Source organism: Mesoplodon bidens (assembly GCF_964165515.1).
Source record: "Mesoplodon bidens genome assembly, chromosome: 1".
Lineage (NCBI taxonomy): Eukaryota > Metazoa > Chordata > Mammalia > Artiodactyla > Ziphiidae > Mesoplodon > Mesoplodon bidens.
The window spans coordinates 10,069,655-10,090,354 of NC_138176.1; the positions used below are offsets into that span (position 1 = coordinate 10,069,655).

The 20,700-nt window shown below is 49.3% G+C and overlaps 1 protein-coding gene across 1 annotated transcript in view; it reads right to left on the reverse strand.

Moving 5' to 3' along the window:
• Positions 1 to 20,700, reverse strand: part of TACC2 (transforming acidic coiled-coil containing protein 2) — a 181,780-nt gene that overhangs the window by 116,571 nt on the left and 44,509 nt on the right. Inside the window, exon 5 of the mRNA XM_081243718.1 lies at positions 2,532 to 2,606. Coding sequence (XP_081099844.1) covers positions 2,532 to 2,606 — 75 coding nt within the window. The remainder of the gene's footprint in view (positions 1 to 2,531; positions 2,607 to 20,700) is intronic.

Below are 20,700 nucleotides of genomic sequence, written 5' to 3' on the forward strand. Positions count from 1 at the left end.
ACAGATGAAACCCAGTCTCAGGACAAGGCCCCAGACAAAGTCATTTCTAAATACAATGGAAACAGTTTTTGAAATGTGGCCTCAATAGGGAATCCTAGGGAAATAAGAAGTTCTCCACCTAATAACAGAGCTGAACCTTCCTCTGGCATAAAACAGATAGGAAATTGCACTAGGACCCCGCTTTTCCATGTACTGTGATAGAAAAGGCTTGGGACAGACATGTGTACACATGCACGCACACATATGAAGATGTGCGCACGCACACACACACACTCTTCGGCACCAACCAAACACCCTGGCTACCCTTCCCTAGGCTCAGGTTTTATTTCCATCCCCCCAGTCCACCTTGGAGACACATTTTTCTCACAATGTCTATTTCACTTGTATCTCAACCCACTCGCACATTTTCCTGTCCTAGCATTTGACGGAGGCAAAAGGTAACAATAATAATATCACGCTGATGACGATGCCATTTAAGAAAAGACAAGCACCGAGGAGGAGGAACACCATGCAACAGCTTGCTGCAGAAGGCGCTCTGAGGCCGTGCAGTGAATCACTACTTTTGAAGTCGCATTTCCAGGACGTCCGAAGACAGGGGAAGACACGGCCCCGAGGCCGCGGGAGCCAAGGACGCCAAGGAAAAAAAAAGAAAAAAAGAAAAAAAAAAAAAAAAAATCAAGGGCTGGTCACGTGGTGCGCCCGAGCCCTGAAGTGCACTAGCCCCGCTGACGTAACTATTCGAGAATTTAAAAGTCCCAAACTCGGAAGAAGTCCAGTGCAGAGTTTTAGGGCCAATCCACGCGCCGCTGTGGCCCGCCGGGGGAGTCCCCGTGCTACCGGGTGGGACCACACCAGCCCGCAAGGACCCCAGCGGGGATGGCGCGGGGCCGGGAAGGCGGGCGGGAACCCGGGCCACCGGCACGAACCCCAACCGCGGGCGGGGACCTCCAGCGTGAGCGGGATCCCAGCGTCGGGCATGCGCCCCGACCTCGGGCGCGGATCCCGACCCGCCTCACCCGACGGAACGAGCTTACCGGGCAGAAGCCGCGGGCCCCGCCGGCTCCCCCGCAGACACACTCCTCTGCCAGCAAGTGACACACATGTGTGTTCAGCCAGTTTCCTCCCCTTAGCCAGTCCCCGTTGGGGAAAGATAAAATGAGCTTCGGCTACTTCTAGCACGCCTTTGTCTGGCGGCCAAGGTCCTGGGGACGCGGGTCTCCTCCCCGACTCCGGGCGCTCGCCCTCCCGCCCGCCCTTGGCCGCGGCGCACTTACCACGGAGCCGCCTTCCTTCGGGGACGCAACTGCCCAAGAGCCCCCGAGAGGCTGAGGTATCCGAGCCCGGCGGCGGGGCGGCGCGCGGAGTCTCCACGGCCCGGCCCGGCCCGGCCGGGGACGCAAACTTTCCCGGGTCAACGGCGCGGGGTGAGCGCGGGGCGGCGCGGCTCCCTGAAGGGCTCGGGCAAAGTTGCAGCACAAAAGGCCAATGAGTGGGAGAGCGGCGGCTGCCGGGCCAGGCTCCTCCCCCAGCTCTCGGCGCTCCCGGCCGGCCAGCGCGCAGCCAGCTGCTCGCGCAGGGCGCCCGCCGCGCTCTCCTCCCGGGCCAGGAATGCGCGGGGCCGGTCGCGGCGCGCTCAGGCCACCGAGGGGCCCACGCGGCGGCGCGCCCACTCGCCCCGCGGCCGCCGAGCGCGCAGGGGACAGAGAGACAGTCGGACAGACGGACGCGCGGCCCGGCGGCTGCTCGCGAATGCGCTGCAGACTTCCTCCAGGAGTCTCTGAGTCATGACAACTTGCTACAGCTCTTAGTTTTTCCACGGCGCTTTCCACTACTCATGGCAACGCGGGGAAGGCACCGGCGTGTGAACCACTGAGAAGGCCAAGTACAGGCCGGTGCCCCAACCCTGCGGTCCGCGCGCGCCTCCTCCGCCTCCGTCGAGCCCGGGGCGGGGTGGGGTGTGGAGGCGGAGGGGAGGAGGGGAATGCCGGCCCGCTGGCCTCCGGAGCCTCAGAAAGAAGCTGGGGATGATGTGGTGGCTCGTTGGTTCCGGGAGCCAAATTCTGGCCCTTCTTTCGTCACCTGCCTAGTCCTAGCGCTGCTTAACCACGGAGCCTTAGAGCGCAGTGCGCTCTACAGTTTGCAAAACCTGTTGCCTATGCCTTCTCCTGGGCCGATGTGCCCTCTAAAATGGGCAGAGGCTAAATCCAAACCCCTTCCCGCGGCCATATTTCCGGGAAGCATGTGTGTTTCTGTTTGTGCGTTGTGGATTTCGGTTTTTTGTTTGTTTTTGTTTTTCCTCATAGGACCCCAGATCAACTCCTTCGCTAACACAGACCTCACCCCCAGAGTGGCGCTTACCTGCCCGCACCAGTGAAACGTTATCACCTTTTCTCTGGAAATTTCTGCGTCTAGGCCGCAATGGAGAAGAGCCTGTGGCTATACGTGGGCACCAGGCTTCCTATTTTAAGTTTAGTGTCAAGAAAGCATTGCTGTGTTTTATATCCTCTGGGACCAAAGGGTAAGAGACTCACAAATGACTCAAGGCTTCATTTCCTCCTCTTAAAGAAACAGATGCCCGAGGCTCGATGTCCCCAAATGGGAATTCTCTGTAGAATAAAGAAGTAGACTTTTATTGCCTTCCACTAAAATACTGTTTTTTTTAAAAACACCATGCTTCTAAGAATCACATTTCTGATGGAACTTTAAATAGATTCCTACTTCACATGCTTATCATGGGCTCAGGGGTTTAGTATTAAAGTGCCTATTTCACTAATGTGATAACTGACACTCAAATAGGCTAATTTGTTCAAATGTATACCATCAACTGTTCGTGACATGAGAATTGGAATGCCCAGTCTTCTGTGCCCTTGTGCCCTAATCCGAGGTCATACCCACTTACGGTAAAAAAAAAAAAAAAAAAAAAAAAAAAAAACCAGGCTCCACTCACCACCTCCTAAGCTTCAGCATCCCAGTTAGGCAAAGAGCTAACATGATTTTGAGATAACATCCCTTTCAAGTGAAATAGCGCCTCCCCAGTTGCTGGAGGCATATCCTTCATGACACAGGAAGGTACCACTGTGCTTTGAAACCTACTGGTGTGGCCAGGTGAATGATGCCCTCCTCAAGGATGTCCACAAAGATGTCCGTGAGTATATTAATTTGTAGGGCAAAGGGGAATTAAGGTTGCTAATCATCTGACCATAAAATAGGGAGATTATCCTGGATTATCCGGGTGGGCCCAGTATAATCACAAGGGTCCTTATGAGTGGAAGAGGGAGGAAGAAGAGAGAGATTTGAAGATGCTGTGTTGCTGTCTTTGAAGATGGAGGATGGGCACCACAAGACCATAAACGGCAGCCTCTAGAAGCTGGACAAAGCAAGGAGATAGATTTTTCCCTAGGGCTTCCAGAAAGGAACACAGCCCTACTGATTTTAGCTCACTGAGACCACTGTGAGATGTTTTACCTACAGAACTGTAAGAAAATAATTTTTTTTTTTTTTTTTTGCGGTACGCGGGCCTCTCACTGTTGTGGCCTCTCCCGTCGCGGAGCACAGGCTCCGGACGCGCGGGTTCAGCGGCCATGGCTCACGGGCCCAGCCGCTCCGCGGCGTGTGGGATCTTCCCGGAACAGGGCACGAACCCGTGTCCCCTAGCATGGGCAGGCGGACTCCCAACCACTGCGCCACCAGGGAAGCCCAGAAAATAAATTTGTACTGTCTTAAGCCATGAATTTTGTGGCCATGTATCATAGCAGCAATAGGAAACTAATGCAGTAGGTATCTGGTTACTACTGTGATTTAATCTCCTCCTTGAAGAATTTTATGAAAGGATCCAGAGTCTAAGACCATTCATTGCAGGAGAAACACTCTGGCTGAGAAAGACCTGATCCCAGCACCTCTCCAAGGTATCACCAAGATCAGAACAGTGCAATGATGTTCAGTAGCTAGCTTTCAGACAGAGCCATGGTCCAGTGTAGGACACACTCATTGGAAGATGAAATAAAGGGCTCTCAACACCACGAGGGACTGATATTTAAATCCTGACATCTGACAAAGATACATCCATACCAGCAAGTCTCAGCCAACCCACGCAGCCCTGGTCCTAGCCGCAGCCAGAAAAGTTGCCCTGACGATGAACTTGAAACAATAGTAAATGTGCATTGCCTGTCTCCTCCGGCTCCCGGTCAAGGGTAACAACACGACACAGCAGGCCCTCCACATCGGCGTCTTCTGCATCTGCAGATTCAACCAACTGCGGATCTAAAATATTCAGGAAAAAAATTCCAGAAAGTCCCCAAAAGCAGAACTTAAATTTTGCTATGCACAGGCGACTATTTACCTAACATTTATGTTGTATTAGGTATTATAAGTAATCTAGAGATGACTTAAAATATATGGGAGAATGTGTGTAGCTTATATGCAAATACTACACCATTTCATATAAGGGACTTGAGCATCCTCGGATTTGCGTAGCCACGGGGGTGCTGGAATCGTTCTCCAGGTATGCAGAGGGATGACTGCACTGGTACAGAGTAGGACAGACACGTGCTTATGCCCTTTGTCTTGGGATACCTGGACTCTACAGAAAAAGTCTGAATCACAGGCAGCATGAATGTGCCTTAGTAATTGCATCCATGACGGAATCTTTACATCCTAAGGATTTCTTGGTTCTGAGTACAAGGTCAAGCCCCTGCAGAAATGTGGTCAGTGTTTTCAGCAATGCCCCAGTGTAATAGCTGTTCACCGATCTTCTCCAGAGTCCTAGGTTTCTGGAGTTATCTTAAAGGCTACTTGGGAGGCCCCTGTAACCAGAGCTATTTCACTTAAATCTGTCATATCTTTGGGTTCCACAAAAGATTTTGTGCAGGAAAATGTTCATTTGGAGGGAAAGGGAGAAAAAAGAAAACATGAATACACTGCTTTATAGAGAAGAACTTGTGCTGTTGGAATCCTGGAATCCAATGTGAGACCCAGAGAAGGAGATTGACACACCCAAGGTCAAAGGCTACGTAGTGACAGAGCAGGTATCAGGAAGGGAGATTTTTTTAAACTTAAGTCAAGAGAACAGTGTAATGAACCCTATTATATCAGACAGTTTCAATATTATCAAATCATGGCTAACTCTGTTGTATTCACATGCTCACTTCTCCCTTGTTACTCAGATTATTTTAAACCAAATCCCAGATATCATCACTGTATCAGTTAATATTCCTGTTTGAATCTCCCAAAGGCAAGGACTGGGAAGGGAATTTTGAAGGCTGACTCTGTATTCTCTTCGCTCCCTCAGCCTCCCCTCAAGAGGATCAGCCCAGCTGAAGGATGATCTACAACCTGTAGATATTAGTGGGTGACGACCACAAACACCATGGGTCCAAAACTTGGTGCATGTCAGACTCCCTGGGTTATTTTTAAAATGTTCCCAGCGGTTCTGATTCAGGAAGTCAGGAAGGGGCTCAGGAATGTGCATTTTAGCAAGCATATTCTGGATAATTGTGGTGGAGATGCTTTCCAAACCACACTGGGAGAAACTCTGAACTTTTGTGGCAGGAGTCATTGGCTGCCTCCAAAAGTGATGTTCCCTCTCCTGTTTACTTACTTACTAATGTTCAAATAATTAGTTTAGGTATGGTCATGTGACACACCCTTGGCCAATGAAACAGAAAGGAGGGTCTGTTGTCTTTCCGGAGACATTCTCCTCACTCTTCAGAGGAGATACAAGACTGCAAATCTTGTGTCTTCAGATGTCTTCCTGCCCCTCGACACTGTCATACGGGGCCTGATGCTTAGAGCTTCTGCAGCCAGTTTGAAACAATGAAGGGGGACATTAACCAGCACACTAAATTCAGGTAGAGAGGAAGAGAAAAAGGGCTAATGAATTACTCAACCTTGGAAGTGCCCTGCCTCTGGATTTCCTGCCAGGAGAAATGATGGACCTAGTATTGTTTTCTCGTACTGGGTTGTCTGTTACTTGCAACCAAAAGCATCGTGAAAAGGCTGTCAGCTGTGATGTTGAGAAGCACTCATTTGGTCCATACTAGACCTAAGGCTACAGAAAAGAATGTAAAACCACAAAGCAAATCGAAGATTCTTTGCCAGTGGAGTCTTCTGGAAAACAAAAGGCAAATCAGTGCCTAGGAAACACCCCCGGCTCTGTCCACCGAGTACTGCTCTGTTCTGTGTTTGCAGCTTCCTTTACACTCTGTTGTGGCAATGATATTTTGCTTTGGCTGAGAAGTGACAAGCCACATGAAAATGGGAAGCCAAACTAGAAACCTGTGTCCAAATTTACCTGATACATAAATAACCATGAACTAATCAAATATTCACTGAGCACTATTCCAAGTGCCCATGCGGGTGTAAAAGTACATAACACAGGACCCTGCCTGGGCAGACAGACTCATGCTGGAGGGGCAAGAAGCAGGAGTATGGGACCAAGAACACCAGGAGACACCAGGTGCTGTCGGCCTTCGGAGCGGGAAGAACCGAGGGTGCAGCATGTGTACTGGGGGAAGTTATTCAGGAGACTGAAAGGAACCTTCATTCTATCCAATTCTGTTCATTCTAACTGTTGGACTGGCTTCTGCCCCACTGGACCGTGGGCACCTCCCTGGACTGCCAATGCCATAACTTCATACATGAAGAAACCTGGGAAACAAGGCCAGAGACTGGAAGCATGCAAGGCTGGCTGGTTAACTGGTAGGGAGTATGTGATGCTGAAGGACAGAGGTCACACTCTCCCTAAACAAAGAACACACTAGCTCCCTGCCGGAAGTGTGAGTCTACATGGAAGTTCACATATCTGCCTTGTTTATGGGCACCCAAATGGAAGGTTGGTTACAGCACATTGTCTTCAGAGAATCCTAGGGCGTCCCCTCAGGACGCCCATACGTGGCCAGACAGCACAAACTCTCCTGGACTCAAGAGGTTTCATTCAGTCTTTCAAAATCACGTATTGAGTATCTACTGCATTCCTGGCCCTGTGCAATGTCAGATGCCTCGTGGTCCCTTGCCCACTTCTACAGATGGTTCATGGAATGGCTACCACATGACAGAAACATAAAAGCAATATTTCAGTCAGCCTCGGAAGAGGCATGGGGGGATTTTCCAGAAGAGGGAATACTTAAGCTGACTTTTATAGGGTAAGGAGGTATTACCATAGTAAGGTTTCTCGTATGAGGGTATTTTAAATAGTTATACATTTGAAGCATATGAGGAAGAAGTTCTAATTAGCACATCAAACCCATAACTTCACAGACATTACCTAAAACAAAAGTAAAGTAACATATTGAAATAAAAATGAATCAATGTAAAGAAAAATACTAAGTAGATAATAATACAGTGGTATACAGATATGGTAAAACCCTTGAAAGTGGTTACAGGGTGATACACATTGATGAAACACTGGGCCAACAAAAGAAGGGAAATGGACTTGGAGAAGAGAAACAGAATGTTCTGGGTAGTGGGAATGAAATCTCTTCTTGAGTATAACCAGTAACTGGTTGTGATAAGGAAGCATACGACTAAGCCATTCAACAAGTATTTCTTGGGCACCTACGATGTGTTAGCTACTTCCAGGTGCTGGGAGATAGGGGTGAACAGAAGAGACAAAATATCGGCCCTCGTGGAGAATACGTTCTAGGTAAGTATTAACGGCCACCTACATTAATTACCCAATGAGAGGTGAAGACAATTAGGGCTGTGAGCTGTTTTAACTCTTTAATGCCCATGTGCTGCCTCTTGAACCAGACTGTGTCAGCTCGAGGGCAGGAGAGCAAGCCTTCCCCGTGCCCACCTGGCAGCTGTGCTGACTCTCAGCCCAGTGCTCATCGCTCTCCTGGCAGGAGCCTCCGCCTCCGGGGCCCGCCTTCCCCAGCCCTCCCTACCTGCCTGTTCCCTGAAGCCCTTCTTCTCCAGTGTGGCGGTGTCTCAGGGCTTCACCCAACCCCCAGAAACCCGAGCCGATAGGGCATTTTTGCCTAGAAGATGATCCTGTCATCTGCCAGCTATGAAGGGTGACAAAATACCACCCATAAGACAGCCTGCACTCTGCTGTCCCCACTTAATTATCAGATCAGGAAAACCAAAAAGGCAATTAAAAAACTTTTTTAAATGACCAATCTAATATTAGCTAATATTTGTGAGCATCTGCTACAGAGCCAGCACTCTGCTAAGTGGCTTCCATCCCTCCTCTGACTTAATCCTCACATGAGCCTGTGAGGTGGGCACTGCTGTTGTCCTTAGCAGACAAAGGAGAAAACAGACTTGGAGTGGTGAAGCCCCCTACCCAGGGTCCCACCAACCAAGCAAAGGCAGGTGCACACACAGGCTGCATGTCTACGAACCCAAACTCCTAACCGGTCCACAGTGACAAAGGGCTAACTTCAGGTTATTTTTATATACTCTGAACACATCAGCAGAGGAATGTGCCATGAGGAACCCAGGACCAGTGCCCGCCTCTAGCATGTGAGTTCAGCTCTCACACTAGTAAGATCCACTTCGCTAGTGACTTCTGGGGAATTTTTTTTTTTTTTTTTTTCCAGAAGGAATCACTGCTTTGGGCTTCTGAGCTAAGTTCTCACATTCCATGAATGGCCGTCCAAGCAGGGAGGTATGTTCCTGAATTGCAACCCAGCAAAATGTAGTTGTAAGGGCAAAGAGAAATACTGGTAGGCAGGGTTCAGGCCTTCAAAAAATTCAGCCATTGCCTCCATCCACGCTAAGATGAAATGTCAGCCTGAACCCAAAATATACACAGAAAATGCGTGGGGCAGTTCCACGTGACTTCTGAGCCTCATCCAGGATTTCTAGCCGTGGCCTTGGAATTTTCCTTGAGTGCACACAAAGCCTACTTCACACAAGGGCCTGCATCGCTTGAACGTGTACTTGGCTGAACCTGTATTTGAACTTGACCTAGCCCTAATTTTAAGTAAGTCTGACTAAATACAAAGCAAGCTCCGCCGGCTGTACCCTCTTCCTGAACAGAAAAAAAATGTTCTCTAGGAGTCAGAGTCAGATGTCTGTGTCCCATGTGACACGATGGTGGAAAATAAAGTACTTGATGAAACAACCACAGTCTAACAGGCTCCCAGGTGATGCCAAGGCTGCTGGTCTAAAGAACCACACCTTGAGTAGCACAGCCCTAGAGCAGTGGCTCTCTAGGGGCAGTTTTGCCCACCAGGGGACATTTGGCAGTATCTGGGGGCATTTTTTTTTTTTTTTTTGCGGTACGCGGGCCTCTCACTGTTGCGGCCTCTCCCGTTGCGGAGCACAGGCTCCGGACGCGCAGGCTCAGCGGCCATGGCTCACGGGCCCAGCCGCTCCACGGCATGTGGGATCTTTCCGGACTGGGACACGAACCCGTGTCCCCTGCATCGGCAGGTGGACTCTCAACCACTGCGCCACCAGGGAAGCCCCTCGGGGGGCATTTTTGATTGTCATGACTTGGGGGATGCTACTGGCATCCATCCTACTATGTGCAGGACAGCCATCCCCAACAATTACCCAGCCCAAAATGCCAATAGTGTTGAGGATCGGAAACCCTGCCTAGAGCACCTAGCTTGACCTCTATGTAGGAGGCCCTCAGTCTGAGTGAATGAATAAATGAATGAATGTATGATGTACAATTACAATGATTTTGTGACTGTGTTACGGGACTAACCTGGCTAGTAGATTTGTATTTCTCTGTTGAGGGAAGCACCAAAGAGACACACCCTCTATCTGCTGGACAACACACAATCAATCTACAGACATTTGTTGAGGACCTACTATGTGTAGCCCACTGTGCTAAAGACTAGGACCAGCACAGACCCTGCCGTCAGAGGCCTCCCCCTCAAACGGAGACAGACATATTCTGGGTGCTTCCCTGTGGCAGCCCCAAGCTAGCACTTCCCTCACACTATCACACAGTCCTCTGGAGGTAGGTGCGGACTTCATACACACTTCACAGATGAGGAAACTGAGGCCTCAAGCAAGTAAGTAACCGGACCGATGTCCTAGAGTGAATAAGTGACAGACCTGAACCCATATCTGTCCAGCTGAAAACACCCAACCTCTTCTGCAAAGTCTGAAATCCTATATGAACTATAATACATTTGCTTCTGTCTTAAAATTGTGGTCAGGTAACAGAACTCGCAATTCTTGGGCAGGGCCGGGGGCGGGGGTACTCCTGGGGAGTTGGAGGGTTGAGAAGGCTTCACAGGCACTACATTCGCCTGAGCCTCTATGGTCTCATGAACCAGAGTGCGGTTGCCCGGAGGGCGGAGAAGTAGGGGGAGCGGCAAGGCAGGTAGAGGGGTCACCCAAGGACAAGGGTGTCTGAGTCTGGCCAGCATCTCTCAGCCGTGCTGGAGTTCCTTCGGCTAATGCCTCTAAAGTCTGGGCCTGCCTCTGCGTTTACACATTTCTCCAGTTCTTATACCAGAGGAAAAGGAATTTAGAAGAGAAGACAGAAAATGCCCTTCGTTGGACTTGTGAGCCAGTTGGCTTTTCAGGACTCCCAGGAGGAAGCAGGAAAGTGTAACACTGTCCCATTTGGGTCAGTCATAGTTCCCGAGTGCAAAATGCAAAGGGGGTTTCTGAAAAGCAAAAATGCCGCTGCTCCCGGGTGAGGCGCCGTTTCTACCGAAGAATTTTCTCCACCGAAGATCAAATACGAACCACAGAAGAGGTAACAAACAGCGACTCAGCAGGGAGCCTGGTGGTTTCTAACATAAGCTTCCCATCTTCGTGCAAAAGCAAAACTAGACCCTGCAGTGATCATCAAGAGTGTTTTATCTCCCAAGGATTCATGGCCCAACTGTTTGTAAAGAAACCTGAAACAGATCGCAGTATCGTCTGAGAGTTTCCTCAGCCAACTGCTCACATAGACACACTGGGCTAGAAGGAGGTGAACTCAAGTTTCAGCAGAACTTTCTCCTGAGTTAACTCTAATCAGACTTCCCTCCCCACCAGTATCTGCACACTCCCCAAATCCTGGTGAATTAGAGAATCTGCAAGCTCTTGTCCAACCAGCTCCTCATAATGGTTTTCCTGCAATCCTACTGCAAATGGTACTGGTCACAATCGAAGGAAAGCCAGGGTCAGCAGAGGGCAGAGGCTTCAGTCTAACTCATTTCGCAAAATAGCTGGAGGAAGCCTGCACATGCAGCTTTCTTGGATACAACCCAAGGACAAGATTACTTTAGACCACTACCACCACCTCCAGAAAACAATCTATAACGTCAGTGCATACCAGGCCCACCTGGGGTGCTTGCTGTGTACAGGAAAGGTAATGCCTGCTCACTAGAACGGCAGTGGATTTGCTGGAAAGAGCCCTGGTCTCGAGGCCAGAAGAACTGCATTCAATACGAGTCAGACCAGGGGCCCCCTGACAGGCTGTGTGGCCCTACGGAAGCCACACACCCTCTCGAGGTCTCAAGTTTCTCACCTGTAAAATGAGGAGCCTGAAGATCCTTCTGGTTCAGTTATTTCAGGACTACGAATGCCTGAGCCAGACATGGGTGGTACCTGTCTCAAAGGATGAGCATCCCCGCTACCAGGCCTCACCAGACATCCTTCAAAGGTGGCCCTGGGGGACTTCCCTGGTGGTCCAGTGGGTAAGACCTCACGCTCCCAATGCAGAGGGCTGGGGTTCAATCCCTGGTCAGGGAACTAGATCCCACATGCATGCCACAACTAAGAGTCTGCATACTTCAACTAAGACCGAGTACAGCCAAAATAAATAAATAAATAAATAACAAATAAATAAATATATATATATTTAAAAAAAAAAAAAAAAAAAAAAGGTGGCCCTGAAAGGCAGTGTGGCCTGAACTGAGACCTCAAGCCCAAGCTTGGCACTCTCCCCTCATCCAAATCCTCACTTTCTGACAACTCTGGCCATGCCCATTTAAATACCAGCCGCTTGGTCACCTGCCAGGAGGGGGCCTCCTTCACCAGCTATTGTGCCACAGCATCTGGAAGTCAGGCGGCCAGACAACTTTCATCCCTGCCCCTTCCTCTAGGAGTCTGGGATGGGTTAGCAGCTCAAAACGTCTTACTAAGTAGTCGGGCAGTTTGACCCGTAAGACACACTCAGAGCTTGCGTTCCGCTGGTGCAGCCTCGGCTGGGCTTACCCACACAGGCGCTCCCTCCCTGCCACAAATGTTAGGTTTCAGCCTCTTTGCAGCCATTCTTGGCAAGAGGTTAACCACAAAGCCCTAGCTTCCCCAAGGGAGAGAAGGCATTCCCCCTGATGGCTTGACCTTGCATCAAACACAATGTTGCAACACTGAGGGCCGCTCCAGTGGGGAGGCTGTCAGCCACAGTTTGAGCGGTAGCTTTTTTTTTTTTTTTACATCTTTATTGGAGTATAATTGCTTTACAATGGTGTGTTGGTTTCTGCTTTATAACAAAGTGAATCAGTTATACATATACATATGTTCCCATATCTCTTTAATGGGTAATGACACCTTCCAAAGAATCCAGGGGAGATGCAAATAACTTCAGCACATTTCAACGAGTCCTTGTGTCAAAGCACAAATGTTTACCCTTCCCCCTCCCCATATCCTCAAGTCCATTCTCTAGTAGGTCTGTGTCTAGCTGTGACAAAGTGAGAGAGTGGCATGGACATATATACACTACCAAACGTAAAATAGATAGCTAGTGGGAAGCAGCCGCATAGCACAGGGAGATCAGCTCGGTGCTTTGTGACCACCTAGAGGGGTAGGATAGGGAGGATGGGAAGGAGGGAGACGCAAGAGGGAGGGGATATGGGGATATATGTATATGTATAGCTGATTCACTTTGTTATCAAGCAGAAACTAACACACCATTGTAAAGCAATTATACTCCAATAAAGATGTAAAAAAAAAAAAAAGTACAAATGTTTACCAGTAACTTGCCCAAATAATAGCATTATTATCGTTCAAATGATGATAGTAGTAAAAACAGCATTAATAACAAAAATTCCCCCTGACGTTTAAGTCCTTACTGCATGCCAGACAGGCACTCGGCTAAGCTTTTAACACACATTATTTTTATGTGATCTCCCTAATATCTGCCTGTAGTGGATCTCAGCATTATACACATTTTACAGGTGAGGAAACGGAGGCTTAGAGTAGCTAAGGCATTTGCTCGAGGTTGGAGAGTCTAATGGCAGATCCAGAAGTTAGACCTGGCCATCTGCCCCTGGAGTACCACCTGACCTGGTTTTCCAGGACAGAAAGCCTCCAACAGAGAGCGAGTTGAGATGAATTATTCAGCAAAGGCTCTCGGAGCGCCCACTGTGTGCCACGCAGAGTATCGGGTGCTGGGTAACCAAGAGCCGCATCTGCAAGTCTAACCTTCCCAAAGAAACAAGATCGTGACTTCTTCTCTTGGCCAGAGGCCAACACCCACTTTCTATAGAGGTGACCATCACCATGTGTTCCACCAAATATTTCTAGATGGAGAATTCAGGTTCATGACACCCACCTCCTGATCTAGCGTCAGAGGACACTGTGGCGCAGGGAGGGGAAGGAAGTGCAGTCGCTTGGCAAAGGTGTGAAGGCGCACAGTGAGTGGGGGGAACCAGTGAACCACCTGATACCTCCAGAGGGAGGGAGCCGGGCAGCGGGCTGGGAGTCAGTGAACCGCACGCGTCACTCCCCCGCAGTGCCTGCCCACCGACTGCCCACCTGCCCATTCACCCCAACCCTCTATCCAAGGGTGGAGGGCCGCCCAGTGTCCTGGCTCCTCCCTAAGGGGGAGACCTTGGCTTGCCTTCTAAGCACCTGGCCTGGCTGCACATCTGCTGGGGGCCTGAGCCCGCTATGGGGATGCAGCTGCCTTCAGGAGCCCCCGCAGCTCAGGGACCTTGTCTACAGCCCTGCCGTCACAGCTCCTGGCTGTGGAAAGCTGGCTTGTGCGGGGTACTCTGTATCTTGCCTCCTCTAATCACCTTTAACCTTCCTTTAAGCCCCAGGAGACATCATTGGCCCATTTATCCGTGAAGAAGCTGAGGCTTGGAGAAGTGACCCAATCACCCAACAAGGCCCAAGAGCGGGGGATCAGGATTTGAACTCCAGGACCCAACGCTCCCCTCCCTCCAGCCTACTTTCCCCCTCAGCCTCACATCTGGTGCCTCCTCCCCCCGCCCTCCATGCCCATGTCTCGGGGCCCTGCTTCCCTCCACCTACGGGCGCTCGTGGCCTGAGGACTCCGTGCTGACCTCGTCCACTGCACGCTGCAGTCCTCTCTGCGCACCCTGCCCACTCCCAGGGCACAGGTGCACCCCTCCCCTGAGGTTTTCCTTCCCAGACACCCTCTGACCACCTTACAAAAGCAAAAGACATTCAAAGTCTCAGTAATCAGACCCGTTACAGTGCCTTCCCTGGAAACAGAGAAACACTTGCTCGGTCTACCTCTGAATCAGCAGGCTGCTAAAATATTGAACACCTGACGACTTAACATGCTTGAGAAGAAAGGGGAGGCCGAGATGCAGTTAGCTGGGGCCTCTGGCCTTGCACACCCCACGGTAAGCTTCTTTCCCACCCTGCCAGTTTCTTGAGACAAGATCGGTACAGAGACTGCACCTGGCAAACACTTCTCTGCTGTGGACCCATGTCAGCTCCCTCCCAGCCGGGATGGGCACCCTTGCAGGTGTGGCCAGTGGGGGTGGGTAGGCACAGAGAGTTCTAGATTAAGTGTTTGGAGCCAGTTGACCGGGTTACGTGGGCCTCCTTACCAGGCCTGCGTGTGAGGCTGCACTGGCCGAGCCAAGGCCTCCAGTCGGCCCAGTGGTGAACATCCTTGGTTCAGGTGCCAGAGAGACGCCTCCTGCTGACCTGTGTCGCCAGGCGCTCGTGCCATGAATACAGCCCAGTCTCTGCTCTGGAGGCACAGCTGCCTGACTTGCCCACTGGCAGAACCAAGGGGTGGCCAGGAGGAACCCAGAGCTCACTGAGCACCACCAGGCATCTGAGCTCTGCGAGGGTTTCACACAGAGCCTCTCGGAATCCATGGTGCTGACGGGCACGGTTCATCTCTTACGTACACAGGAAGGAACTATGTCTTCAGGTCAGGCTGTCCCATGCAGAGCCCGCTACCCCACGTGGCTATTTCAATTTCAGTTTTGATTAATCAAAGTTAAATAAAATTCACAGTTCAGTTCCTCCCTAACCCTGAAACCACATCACCCTGAAGCCGGCCCCAGATTTTTGAGTGGCCTCATTTCAGGTGTGTAGTAGCCACATACGGCTAGTGGCTGCCATACTGGATAGTGGAGATATAGAACATTTCCATCATCGTAGAAAGCTCCAGTGGACAGAATGTCTTAGAGAATAACCTCCCCAAGATTCCTTCTGGCTAATAAGTTACTGATCAGGGATCCAAACATGGATTTGATGTCTGAAGAACTCTCCAGAAGAGAGGTTCCAGCCCCAGCCCTAACTCTCATTAAACCACTGGCCTTGAGCAAGCCATGTCACCTGTCCCGGCCTCCCCTTCCTCCTCTGCACAAGGGGCACACAAGTGGTACCTACTAAAGGTTGAGGTGAGGCAGAAATAAGATGCTAGATGTGGACGTACTTTGGCCTAGAAAGAGGAATAAGTGAAAGGGAACTTACACTGAGTACTTATTTTGTGTTGGGCACTCTAAATAAAGTGGTTTGTTTAATCCTAGGTATTATATACCCCCACTTTACAGGTAGGTAAACAGTTTCATCAAAGGTGATGCCCCCAAGGTCACAGAACTAGAACTCGGCCTGGAACTTATCTGTAGACCTCCAGGTCTATGCTGGTCTCACACAATAGAACTCAATTCTACAGTCTTCTCTCTAAAGCCTAGAAGCAGGTTTGGGGCGGTGTTGCCGGGAAGAATGGCCCCATGCCCTGGGGCAGGTCCTCGGTTCAGCTCAGGCATCAAGGGGAAGCATATCGTCAGGGGCCAGAATCTGATTCTAGTTCTGCTGTCAGGTAGCTCCCTCGTCCGTCCCATCCCTATTCCGAGGCTTGACAAGAATGCGCCCAAGCTTCCTTCCGGATGGATATCCAGCTAGAGTCTAAAATACCCATTTCTCAGTCACACCTACTGAAACGAACCTGCATCCTGGTCTAAAACAGTGGCAGTAATGAGAGGTTCCAGGAAGAGAGGCGGATGAGTTTGGACACATTCATTTGGAAAATCACCACCTTGCCCTGAAACTGGCCTGGGATTCTTAAGTGGCTCTTCCTGAATCAGATCCAGATGTGGCATAGCAGAGGCCTCAGGGCTGCGGGGCTCAGAAACCCAGAAGGGCTAGACCAAAGTAGTGGCATTCCCGTCACAGGCACCTGGAGGGAGGGAACCAGCCCCTTGCCTTCAGGGCGGCTGCCACCTTTGGTGTGGGTGCCTCATAATCCAGCTTTCCAAAGTGACTTGGCATTATTCCCAAGGACAGAGTCACCTCTAAAAAAATTTGTTTTAATTAGGGAACACAAAAGCTTCAGAACATAAAGCCTACATTTTTAAAGGTCTTTGACTTTTACAATACGATGGTTCACAATGACTGAAGCTGTGGAACGTAATGTAAATCCACGTCATCTGTAGAGTCGTTAGTTCTGAGGTACTTTTGAACCATGTAACAAGCTCCTGTGAGCCGAGCAGGGTTAGTAGAGCTCGCATATGACAGAAGCAGGGTTAGTAGAGCTCGCATATGACAGAAGCAGAGGCATAGAGAGGTCAACCGGCTGGAAAAAGACTCATCCAGCCTCAGGTCTCCCCATTCCTGTGGGGTCTGTTACTATATCATTTGGAGACCTTGGGTATTTTCTTTGTTTGCTTAATTCCCAGGATGTTTTTGAATAAAGATGTTTAAAATGATAATAGTGGTTACCATTTGTATTTTACACTTACCATATATCAGGCATTATACTAGGTGGCTTTGGAAACATTCCATTTTAATCTTAATTCCAACCCTAACAGGGAAGTCTTATTTTTCCCATTTTATAGATATGGAAACAGGATTGAAAAGTTAAGCAGCTTCTCCACGGCATCACACAGCCAGTAAGAGGTCTCTGGGATAGAAACCCTCCATCGTACTCCATTGTCTCCCTTTGGGGAAGAAAATTGCTCCGAGGGAAAGAAGTGTCAGCATTGTAGCTCTGTAATAGCCCTGTAATAGCCCAATACTTCTCAAAAGGAAGTTTAAAATAATCCAAGCAATGTAATCTAAAAATCAAACCCAGAAGGATGGAGGTGGGGACGGAGATCTGTCATCCTGGCTTTATCTGCTAAGAGACCTAGGCTTGGTAGCTTCTTTTCTTTTCCTTAATTTATACAGCTGTAGCCCTCCTCAACACCTTATTCTGAAACTCAAAAACATGGTGTCACAGCTGGTAATTGTAGAAGGAGGAGGAGAGAGAAGGAAGAAACAGACCCAGTGGGAGGAGGGGCAGGAAGTCGCTCCAGCCCTGCCTTTAGATCCAGCCGGGGCTTCCTGGACAAGATGCCGGCTGCCCCTCGCTGCTTCCTCCTTCTCCCCCTCAACGCCTCAGCCCAACAGCCCTTCGTGGGTTAGCCTAGGTGTACGCACAGACCCAAAGCACCTGGGAATAATTTAATTCTCTCAAAGGCACGAGTAATTGAAAATGATACCTTTCCAACCATTTCCCCAAATGGAAAAAAAAAGAGATCCCTTTAAATAAATATTCAGGGCTTCCCTCGTGGCGCAGTGGTTTAGAATCTGCCTGCCAATGCAGGGGACACAGGTTCGAGCCCTGGTCTGGGAAGATCCCACATGCCGCGGAGCAACTTAGCCCGTGCGCCACAACTACTGAGCCTGCGCTCTAGAGCCCGCGAGCCACAACTACTGAAGCCCGCGTGCCTAGAGCCCGTGCTCCGCAACAAGAGAAGCCGCTGCAGTAAGAAGCCCGCGCACCACAACGAAGAGTAGCCCCCGCTCGCTGCAACTAGAGAAAGCCCACATGCAGCAACGAAGACCCAACGCAGCCAAAAATAAATAAATAAAATAAATAAATTTATAAATAAATATTCAGCAAAAACAAGCTTGGTGATGTCCACAATGGATTCAGAACCGCACATCTGACCACCAGTGGTGTGAAAGCAAAATGCCAAATTCTAGACTTTCCATCCACTGAAGACAGTCGCTGTATATAGAACTCCACAGCCAAGCCGTCTGTCAACAGACTCCTATTTCTTGGAGTTGGGTGTACATGTACCCCTTGGGTGGAGGTGAGCAAAGCCACAAGATACCCACAGCACATCCACCAGCAGGGCCAATTTGACATCAAAAGATGGGGAATTAAGCAGCAAAATATATGTGCTCCCCGGCATCTACCTGGATATGAGATTGGGTTATTAAACTATCCTGTCACCAAGACAGAAAAGAGACGTTTCTTAGATATTGAATCTGATCTGTGGTATCAGCCCCATTCAAGTGAGCAGAATCTCAAAATTCAATATATTCAACAGAAGCACATCACCTGATAACCAAGAGAGTGGAAAATATGGTTTGGACTTGCTTTGCTCTTCTCGTGGCAACTCAAAGCATTATTTTTATGTGGAAATACAATACAACATGGTACACAATAAAAGATACACATAAAGTTTTACAATAAAACAAGATCTCAAAATTTTTTAACTTGAAGCAGATCGTTGTGGGCTACACAGTAGGGGGTAAGAAAGAGTTCGCTCTCTTCAGCCATGAAGACATTTTAGCAGACAAGGAAGTCAGCCCTGGAAAAGAAAGATGGCCAGGCTGGAACCTCAACCTCAAGAAGACGAACAGTTACCACTCAGTTCACTGCAGGAGAAAAGCCCGTCCCACAGAACCGTAATAGGAAACCTAACCCCTGCCAGGGGCTGGAATGCACTGGAATTGCATTTGATCAGTTATCTCAGCCCTCACTGCAACTCAGCGAGGCAAGTATAGTTGTGACCTCCCCATTCTACAGATTGGCAAACCGAGGCTAGGTATGTAACCTGTAAGGTGCACAGCTGGGTGTGAACCCAAACTTCACCACCACCCTAGCTCCTGGCAGCGTCTGCCTCAGTGTGGCCACCCAACCTCCCCCAGACCGCTGCCAAAATTCACCTTCACGTGCAACACCCCCTGTTCCCAGGACGCGCACCTCTGACCTTGGCTGGACTTTGTCTGAGGGCTGCCCAGGTCCACGGCACAGCTCCCTCCTGGCGAAAGGTCCACCAGAGCTACTGAGCCTACCCCCAAGGCAAAGAAGCATTCCCTACTTTTGTGTTAAAGTAGGAATGAAGTTGCTGGGCTGAGAGATGAGGGTCACAGTGGGAAGGCTTGGCCTTCTGGATCATTCGATAGCTGTGAGAGCTCTGTGAGGAGCTGGGGTGTTCCAGAGGGCAGCTACTCACCCTGTGGAACTGTTGAGGGCTTGGAGTGTGGCCGGTCCAAACTGAGATGCACTGTGGGTACAAAATACAGCCCAGCTTGCAAAGACTTCATATGAAAGCAAGAATGTAGGATATCAGCTTAATAATTTATATATTGATTGCATGTTGAAATGATAATATTTGTGTTATATTGGGTTACATAAAATGTATTATTGAAATTAATTTTACCTGTTTCTATTTAGTTTTGAATGTGGCTACTAGAAAATTTAGGATTACATTTATGGCTTACGTTCTATTTCTTTTTTTTTTTTTAACATCTTTATTGGAGTATAATTGTTTTACAATGGTGTGTTAGTTTCTGCTGCATAACAAAGTGACTCAGCTATACATAAACATACATCCCCATATCCCCTCCCTCTTGCGCCTCCCTCCCTCCCACCCTCCCTACCCCACCCCTCTAGGTGGTCACAAAGCACCGAGCTGATCTCCCTGTGCTATGTTATGTTCTATTTCTATTGGACAGAGCTGGTCTATACCTTCCAGAGGCCTTTGACTGTCTACTAAGAATAAAGTGGAATCTGTTGGGGTCCATTTAGTCAGGTGCTGCTGCCCCTGTAATTCCCCTCGAGGGAGGGGAGACAGAGGTCACCCCACCTGGCAAGCTGGAGGGGAGGGTCCATTCAGAATTCTTTCTGGAAATCCTCAGCCAATGGGAGAGTGGCAGCCCTTTTTCCTAAGAACCCAAAGCACAGGAAAGGTCAGCCCTTTCCCATCCTCATTTCCTTCAAGGACCAGGGCAAAGCAGGTTCTGGAGCCCAGTGATCTAAATAGAAGTAGACCATGCGCCACAAATGCAAGCCCGGAATGCAAAAGCTACATAGGTCATTTTAAAAGGTTGATAGCCGCATTAAAAACAAGAAAAAAATGTGAAATTAATTTCAGTAACATATTCTAACCAAGTACATCCTAAATATTATCATTTTAACATATAACAATATAAAAATTATTAACGATGTATTTTGTATTCTTTTTTTTTGGCCGCACTGCACGGCTTGTGAGATCCGAGTTCAAAGCGCAGAGTCCTAACCGCTGGACCGCCAGGGAATTCCCTGTGTTCCTTTCTTCACACTAAATCTTCAACCTCTGGGGTGTGTTTTACCCTTACAGCACACCTCCATTCACATGTGACCAGTGGCCGCCAAATTGGACAGCACAACTCAAGCATCTAGAAGTCTACCACCGGACAAATCCTCAACAAGAGCCAAGTGCACAGAACACCCATTATAATGTAAATGTCTACTGCTCTGTAAACTGTGATAAATCACACAACTTCAGCCACTAAGATTTATGTTTGCAAAGAGTTCTGATGGCAGCAGAA